Here is a 9,595-nt window from a genome sequence, read left to right as displayed (position 1 = left end):
CTACAATCCTTGAGGTTAAAGAACAATTATTTCAGAGCAGCCAGAGCTGTCCAAATTATAAACACTAAAATGTTTGAAAAGAAATTAAACTCCGAAATGGTTATCAACTCAACTCAATGCTTGCCTAAAACATCAATTATGATTTATGAGCAATCAGAGAAATGGAAAAGATAAATAATAATTTGATACCACTCGCAACAGAAAATTTTCAAACTTTTATCTTACACATGCAATGGCTATGATCGCATGTCATAAAATTTAAAATTGCAAACACTTATCACAATAGTTTAAGGGCCTCATTTTTTCACCACACCACCACTTTAAAATTCTCTTATTTCACATCCCTAACTTTTTTCTGAAAGTCATCCAATTAATCTTTGTTGCAGCGGAAGGATAAGCGGAGTAAACAAAAATAGGTTTCTGGTAGATTTGAAGCTGAAGCCAGTAACCATCAGCAGGAAGTGAAATTGAAACAATACCAATTCAACTAGAATATTTGTTGGTCAAGGATGGCCAGTTGAAAAGTATTTATTATTTAGATAAAAAGTTTAGGGTGTTTTTTTAAATAAAAAAGAAAAAGAAAAAGAAAAAACTAGTCCATAGTCTCATTACCCTTTAGGTTTAATAATGCAAGGGTCACTAGACAGACTACACAAAGTATACATGTTGAGCATCTTTGCTCGGTACATGGTCCACTGTCGAAGGGCAACATATGAGAATGAAACAAGGCAGCATATGCACAGTGCCTAAGCAGTGTTTATGCCATATAGCAGGGCTAAGCTAATTCATGGTTCTTGAGTGAAGAAAGAGAGAAACAGGATTGATGAAAGTTATCAAATTTAATAAAACCACAGTACAACTGTCTTTATCCAAATTGTTAAAGACTTATGAGTTATGAGTGAAATTTGTGACGATATTCCTAGTTCAATAAGAACTGCTGCAATTAACAGCACAAGGACATACTGACCTAGCTTCACTGTAAGCTATATACACATCCAAAGTTCTGTGAGATAAACACAATGTAGAGAAATATGAGAATTCCACATTAAATGAAGAATTTTTTTTCTCCTCCAAAAATTCATTGATTTTTTAATTCATCAGAATACCTGAACAAAAGAGTGCAATCATAGCAAAGCCAACAAAGAACAGGAAATCAGCATCTAAAACAAACACACCACATTGCAAACAAACCACCAAACAAAATAGTACAACACAGAGTAGCATCACCTAACAAACAATTCTTTACACCATTACACATAGGCATCAAAGTATCTATTTAATGAGTCCATGCAATCAAATCCTTCAAATTTTATAACTAACACAAACTCGTACAAGTTGAGAGCAATTTGTTGATTTTTTATGAGTTGAAGAAGAGTATAAACCTTTGCTCCGTGAATGATTTTACCTGCCAAAAAATAAAACAAAGGAGAATGAAGAGGGAGAAAACCAACTAAATTGATTAAGCCCAAAACATCAAAATCAAATTAAAATGAAATATGCTATAGACATGAACTCATCATTTAGAAATAAACTTAGTTAACCAATATGTGTATGCTATGGAAATGAGAAGAAAAGGTAGGACTTATAAATAAATAAAAAATTAGAAAGGCCTCAAAATAAGGGGGGGAAAAGAAAGAAGAAATTGTTAAGAAAATCTCATTGCTTAACTTATTAATGATAGTGGCAAATATTAAGAGTCCACAACAAGATGAAGTGGAAAATAATTTGTTTGTAATATAATGGGCAAATAGTAGTGGGTTCAAATCCTATTATATAAGTATGTAACTTGAGGGAAAAAGAATAAATAAGCCCTTCATTCTAATCCAAAGAAGAATTAGTGAATTAGCCTATTAGGGAAAAATTTGCTAAATATTATTTGGGAAAATTGAAATAATTGGACAGTGAGAGATTTGAAAGAAAAGAAGCGCTATAAAATATTTCAAAAATGCAAGTGCAAGAATTCGTTGTTATACCTTGTTAGCTAATAATGCTTATCATTACCGCCTTGAAATACAAGGACACCGACATGTTTGAATTTGTCAGAAAGCATGTCTTCGAATGGCTGTGGCATGCATTTGATCTCCAATTCCTGGAGGTTTGTGATGAATCTCAGTCCATCTGGAATCGTCTTCAACCTACTGCAATTTTCAATTTTCAAATGATGGAGATTGGGCATGGCTCCTTCCTCCACCTGCCACTCCTCTAGGTTTTTTAATTCAGAAACTACAAGAAATTGAAGTAAAGGAAATCCTCGTTCAGAACAGACCATATTCTTCCCTGCAAAAGCGTTATTAAAAAGACAGAGGACTTTTAAGTTGGGCAATTTCTCTAACATTGTCATCGGGTCTTCTTCAAGTAGAGACCCATTTAAGGTCAACTTGGCAAGTTTTGGAGAGAATTGGGAAGCTTCTGGAAGCTTCTTTATTGAGAAATATAGATTTAGCTTATATACACGAGGACAACTTGATATTAGTATTTGTATTGCATCATTGGCCCATTCATTATTATCAGTCTGCACCTGCATGCCAAGGACCTGAAGACGGCTGAATTTGAAACTTGTGGACATTTGGATGGTTTTGAGCTCAACATTCACCAATGTCAGCAAACAACAAAGATCAGCTAGTTCCAATTTCTCATTTACCCTATACTCTTTGGGTAGATAAAGATGCCTTAACTGTACCATCTTCTTAAACACATTTGGAACTTTCACAGGGAAATTGTATTCCCAACATCGCACATCTACCGTCTGCAACAACTTCAAATTTCCTAGAGATGAGGGCAAGCTACGTATATTGCTATTTTTCAGAGAGAAGAATTTCAAGAGGTTGAGACATCCAATGTCTTCAGGTAAGTCTCCAGAATAGGTGGAACAATTCTCTAGATTTAAGACACTAAGCAATTTGAAGTTCTTGAACATAGATGTAACACTGTCTAAAACATGAGGTTGAAAGCATAAAAGAGACCTAAGGAAGTGATAGTTCTTGGATAACATCAAGGGAAGCAATGGATCGAGATCATGTTGCTTCCAAATAATAGCAAGTCTTCGAATTTTTTCATGATGCATTTCACTTGCTTCCATGGAATGAATGTTCATGATTTGGAGAAAATTTTCATTTTGGGCTTTTGATACGCAAAAGTCTCGCATAAGATCATGGATTCGACAAGTTTTGATCCTTCCAAGTGAGCCAATTTTTCCCACCTGTACCATACTCCTCTGTACTAGTTCCCTGAAATATCGCTCTCCCACATCCTCCATTGTATCCTCTCTTCCTTCTTCGTGCTGACTTTGCGATATAAAACCTTCTCCCATCCACATCCGAATCAATTCCTTTGTTGGTATCTCAAAATCTTCTGGAAAATGACCTAGATATAGAAAGCATAATTTCAAGTGACCAGGCAAATCATTATAACTTAAAGCCAAGCATGTGGTGATTCGTAGGTCTTGCACATAGAGGAATGATTTAACATTTTTAAGCACATCCTCCCATTCTTCTTCAGTCTGCTTAACAGCTAAAAGGCCTCCTAATGTCGTGATAGCAAGGGGTAAACCCCCACAATATTCAACCATTTCCCTCCCTAAATTGATCATCCTAAACTTTATTTCAGAGTCTGCAAAGCAAACAAACAAAACTATATTATTCCTTCTTGAAAAATGACTACGAAGACAATAACAATTAAAACATCAACTATATTTTTAGACTTCAAAATGCTTACAAATGACCAAAATATTAACAGAACCATTGATGGTACATTCATTTGGCGAAATGATATAACGACAAAAGAAAAGTAAAAGGCATTGTAATTTGTGATTTTTACGGTAAGGTGCCCTTGCTCCATGCATATGTAATATACTAAGATATAGTTTCGAGCAGGGATGAAACCTGCTCTGTCTTATTATTTGTGTTGAACTTTTATATATTTTTGTATCTTCAAATCACTTTTAACCATATCAAATCAAATTGATATAAAAAGTAATAACATTTATTTCTAAATTTTGGAATAAATTTCTACATTCACATGCACCAATCTGTACATATACTCATGCGCGCAGGCCGCACATATTGATATTTGTCTTTTCCTATTTAACAAATAAAAATTCATAAAAAAATTTATCATATACAAGTTGTTATTGATTTTTTTCTTCTAATATCTTTTTATTAATTAATCAGTGTTTAATATGGAGTTGAGGACATATTAATAGTCATTTTTCACACTAAATATTCATCTACTCCTCTTCAATTAATTAAAAAAAAATTCAAATCAATTAAAAAATGACTAATAATAATAGACTGGAGTAGATTAGATATTAGTTGTACCTTGTCTCCAAGATATTGCCATCTTCTCAAACAAAACCCGACTCTTTTCAAGATTTAAAAGCGGCAGTCTATGCATGAAACCTTTGGGATCTATATGCGAAATCACATCCATATTACGGGAGGTCAACAATATTTTGCTATTAGCATCCTTCCAACGAAAGGCATCACATATAACGTTCCAACTCTCAACACTCCATATATCATCTAGGACAACCAAACACTTTCGCTCCCTTTGAACTTGACAAAGTTTATCAGCGAGCTCTGCATCTGTCAATGGTGGAATTTCATCCCTTTCCTCTCTTGATAGAGACTGAAGGCTCAATAGAATTTGTTCCCAAACATGTCTTCTTTGAAAGTGCTGTGAGATGTACACCCAAGCGGTGCAGTCAAAGTGTTGCTTGACTTTTGGGTGATTATAAACCATCCTGGCGAGAGTGGTCTTTCCCAGACCACCCATACCACATATGGAAGCAACTCTATTGCCTTCCTCTTCTTTCAGCAAAAACTCTACCAATTCTTTTACATTATCTTCAAGCCCAACAACTTCATGTTCAGGATGAGAATAAGTTTCCCTTTGACTCTCTTCCAAAAAATTCGGCCCACCTACTCTTATTATTGATCTTCTTATCCCACAGTTTTGCAAAATGCATTTCAAACTATAAATTTTTGCTGTGATATTTGAAATTAATGACCCAGCCTTGTGGACTGAAATTCCTTCATACAAGATGCAACCACACCTCTTGAGGATTTTTTGTATGAGTCCTCCCCTCTCGGAAGAAGCTTTGAAGATATACATCCCAATGATATCATCGACATCATAAACAAGATCTCTTATTTTAGCAACACACAGTCTTACACTCTCTGATTCATCTTGCCTCACATCTGCATCTTTTAAAAAGCCTTGCATCAGATTGAGCTCAATTTGTAGCCGCTCAACTTGGTTACCCAGCCCGGACAATAATTTTTGTTCTTGTACGAGTAAGTCACCTATCCTTGTCACGACACCCGAAACAACAGCCTCAGCCATTTCGCTTCACCGAAAAGAAGATGAATTGGAGCTTTGGAGGATAATCTGTGAAAACTTTGCTAGAATTGGCACTCTCTGTATGTATGATTTCAGTCAACCCTGCCCTTAGGTCGCAAGATATTCACCTAACATCACGGCAAGTGGGTGTACCATCTGAAGATGAGCGAATGCCCGCACTTTAAGAAAGCATCAAGTTGGATTAAACTAGAATTTAAAAAAATTAAGAGAGAGAGAGTGAGAGAAAAAGTTCGTTGAAGGCATGAACTAGAAGCATCTGTTTGGTGGAGGAAGACTGGTAGATGAGAAAGAGGAAAGAGGAAAGTGGAAAAAGAAGATGAGCAGAGAGAGAGAGAGACAGAGGTGAGAGATGAGGGATTAGGTACAGGCTGAAAATGAAAGTCAGACAAGGATGAGAAAAAGCATAAAGAAAAAAAAAATTGAAAATCAGATAAGGATGAGAAAAAGCATAAAGAAAAAAAAAAGAAAAAAAAGTAAAGAAAGGTTTTTTTAAAACTTTTTTTTTTGTTTGTTTAAAAAACAATTTAAATCCCTCCCTTTTTTTTAACAAATCCAACTTGATGCTTTTTTAAAGTGCGTGCATTCGCTCGCCTTTAGATGGCAGTAGTACACCCACTTGCCGTGATGCTAGGCGAATATGTCGCGACAAAAGGACAAGTTTAGTGATATTAAAGATAATGCTAAATATACCAATTTTTTTATTACAAATTATTGGTTTAGTGAGTAATTATTAATGAATAAAAAAATAATATTAATAGTAAATTTAGTTGAAAATTAATAAGAGGTTATCTATATTAACATTTTATAAAAATATTATAAAATAATTTGTGGTTGTAATATTGCTCCTAATATTAATATGCCACACAAAATGAGTATTTTTTGCTCAATATTGTATAAATTGAAATTTATTTGTGACGTGGAAAGAAATTGTGGCAATATAATTACCGAAATTAGGGGAGAGAAATACCATTGCCGAAATTTAGAAGCCCACAAGGAGAGAGAATTAGTGGAGGAAGGAGAGAAAGTTTGGTAAAAAACTGGTTGTGAATATTTTTTGCCAGAATAGATCCTCTTCAATTGGATGAGTTAAGTTAGGTATCAACCGTTGCCTACGCTAAGCTTTATTCTTTGTAATGAAAGCTAATAATATTTATTCCACATGTTAATAGTAGCTATAGTCTCTTTTCTAAGATTTGTAGCTTTTATGCCACAATTTGACTTTTTTGCACAAAAAATACTAATATTCTTATAATACTTATTATAAGTTATTAGACTCATACTTTACACGTATAATAATGTTATTTTTTATTTATTTGTTTTTTTGGTTTTGTGTTTTTTAATTTAATGAGATAGAGATAGTGTCATAAATTTTAGGCAGGAAGATAAAGAAAAAAGCTTAAAATTTAGTAACAGTAAATTACTCTTTTAACCAATTTGTGTTTTTTAATTTAAAATTATTTGACTAAAAGATAGAGGTATTTTAGAGAGTTTAAAACTTGTGTGAAGGTATTTTAATAAGAAAAATGTTGAAACCCAAACAAGGAATCCTTTTATTAATAGTATATGAAAGCTCAAATATTGTAAAACATTATTTCTTGTTTAGACCCCCAATTTTAAAACAACGGCTAGATTGCGTTTACCCTAATTGACTAAGTGCGGAACCACTAGTTAGTAAGTAGGGATACAAGGATACTAAAAAAAAAACCCTCTAAGCCTAATCTATCCAAAGTAGTTAAGCCCTCTAAGCTCCAGCTACCAATGAATTTCTTAGAGTTTTGTTTTCATTAGTTATCCAGATCCAACAATACCGCTCGATTGCATCTGTCAAGCCTCACCGGCATATTTTGGTAAATTCTCAATGCTTCCCAAGCTCCAAAAGACTCTTTACACTCTGAATATGTATGGGTTGTGTTTGGGTATGTGAGAGTGCTTTTTTCCTTAGCACACAGGCCCACGGATCCTGGGCCAAATAGTTGTATTTTGGTGGACTGGACTTGGTTCACCGCAGCTAAATAGGGGCTGATTACGAACCAAGTTGTGCGCAAGTCACATAAATCCTCTCAAGGCAAAAATGCGATTCCTCCTAAGCAATAAAATACCATTATAAGTGTTTTAGTATCTGTGAGAGTGCCTTTTTCGTGACATTCAGGCCCAAGGATCCCGGGCCTAAATGAAAAGGAAGGATTTGGTGAACCGGGCCTTAACTCACCGCAGCTAACGAGCTGTTTAAGAATCAAGTGGGATGCAGAGGATGCTCCTGACAATACAAAAAAAAAAAAAAAAAAATGACAAGCGAGGATATCGAAGAGTGCCAAAGATTAACAAGGTAAATTCAAAAGGAAAGAAACAGGATTAGCAAAGCGATAAGAAATTAATGCTGAGGGGATCTTGGGAAATATGAAGCATGTTTCATTAATATATTATCTGTTGGATTACAGAAAGCTCACTAGGACGTGATACAAGGTTCAATCAAGCTCAAAAATTACAGTCTTGAATGGCTATTTCAGCCTTCAAAACTTGCAAAGTTTGATTCTCGTTGAATCCGAGTATGTGCAATAATGGCTTTTACAGGATACCGGGAAGCAATATTTGTTTTTCCCTTAGTATTTTCCCTTCTGCACAGATTTTCTGATAGTTTTTTCTAGAGAATTTCTTCTTTCTGGTGTTTCTCTCTTTTTCGCTGTCCTTTCTTCACAACCCATCCCCTCCTTTTATAATGGAGTTTTTTGGTCTTCCTGGGGAACCGTTGGTTCCTCTGTTTTGCTCTTTTGCAAACAGAGCATGTCCTGTTCCCATCGTCTCGGCAAGTCCCTTTTCCGTTTTTTCTCATTCTTTCCTTCTTTCAGCTCTGATTCTTTTGAAAGTTCCTGGTTGGCCATCTTCTTTGGGACGTGCTGAGGTATGCCCTTCTCGGCATCCCCATTTCTGGCGTCTTCCACTTTTCCCTTTTCTTTCCTATTTGGGCGGAATCCTGTTCTGCCATTTTGAAAGTCGTTTGTTATCATTCTTCTTCCCTGTCCTGGTTCCTTGAGGCCTTTTCTGTCTGTGCCATGAGAGGTCGCTCGCGCTCTTTTTGCTTTTGTTTCTTGTTTTCTTCTTCTGTCTTTTTCTATCGAGCTGTCCCAGTCTTCCTTTTTCTTTGTGCCTGAAGGGATCCGCGCCTATTGATGGTTCCTGAGGATCCTTGCTTCTTATCCTTTGCCGTGGTCCTCTTTTTTTTTGGATGCTTCTTTTTCTGGGCTTCAGGATCCTCTGGGCCTTTCTTTTATTCCCTCATGGGTCTCCTGTATCTACTACTTTGGGCTTAGCTTGAATTTTCCTTTTGGGCTTGACTTTTTTTTTTTTTTTTTTTTGGGCTTATTTCACTATGATCCTTTTCAGACCTCAACAGTATCATAAAATGACCCTTTACTCTTACAAAATAAGTAAAATAGATGTTCATAATATTCACAATGAGAAAGAGATTGAAATAGAATATTTAAGACTTATCTTTTATCGTATAAACATTTTAAAGAATTCCTTCACTTGGTACCCCGGGCGTACTGTCGTGGGATCCCGGGAAGTACTGTCGTGGGATCCCGGGGCGTATTAGGCTTGTAAGAACCCAGAATCTCTGGTTCTCTGCACTATACAATCTTTCTCCATGCTTGTTATGCAATGGAGTTTTGTTCTTTCCTTTTACCTCTATAGGTCCTACACAAGAACAACTATACAAGGCACATATCTTCAAATAATTGTTAGTTTCTTAGATTAGGATATATATATATATATATATTAATACATATACATATATGTAAATGAATTTTATGAGAATGATTCAGCCACGAGGATCCTGGCCCCAATTCTCACAGACTTAGTGCTTTTGCACAAAACTTGTGGGATTTGAATCTCAAGTCTGAGTGGCTTTACTTGGGCAAAAGACTCAGCTTTACAAGCAAGAATATATGTATTGAGCAACAAGAAGCAGTAAAGGAAGATAATATAATAAAGAAATATGCAAAGTAATTATTAGAAATTCTCAAATCAATATGAGATATTTCATTATTTTTCTTAATTGTGGATTACAAATGTGCTCACTAAGACGTGATACAAGGTTCAAATAAGCTCAAAAATTACAGACTTTGATGGCTATTCAAGCCTCTAAGACTTGCAAAGTTTGAATCCTTTTGAATCCAAATATGTGCTATGGTGGCTGTTTCTGGGATACCGGGAGACAAATATGTGCTATAGTGGC

At 35.2% G+C, this 9,595-nt stretch overlaps 1 protein-coding gene across 2 annotated transcripts in view; it reads right to left on the bottom strand.

Moving 5' to 3' along the window:
- Positions 1-1,161: 1,161 nt before the first annotated feature.
- LOC126706327 (putative disease resistance protein At1g50180) overlaps positions 1,162-9,595 on the bottom strand; it is a 43,216-nt gene continuing 34,782 nt past the window's right edge. The window contains exons 1-3 of one of the 2 annotated variants that reach the window (XM_050405738.1): positions 4,317-5,717; positions 1,974-3,609; positions 1,162-1,405 (exon numbers count right to left, since the gene is read on the bottom strand). In XM_050405738.1, coding sequence (XP_050261695.1) covers positions 1,982-3,609; positions 4,317-5,343 — 2,655 coding nt within the window. In that variant the 5' untranslated portion in view covers positions 5,344-5,717 and the 3' untranslated portion in view covers positions 1,162-1,405; positions 1,974-1,981. Of the gene's footprint in view, positions 1,406-1,973; positions 3,610-4,316; positions 5,718-9,595 lie in introns of those variants that run through there. The other variant, XM_050405739.1, reaches the window with a different exon arrangement.

This window comes from Quercus robur, chromosome 11 (genome assembly GCF_932294415.1).
Source record: "Quercus robur chromosome 11, dhQueRobu3.1, whole genome shotgun sequence".
NCBI lineage: Eukaryota > Viridiplantae > Streptophyta > Magnoliopsida > Fagales > Fagaceae > Quercus > Quercus robur.
This window is presented reverse-complemented; position numbering and strand designations above follow the sequence as displayed.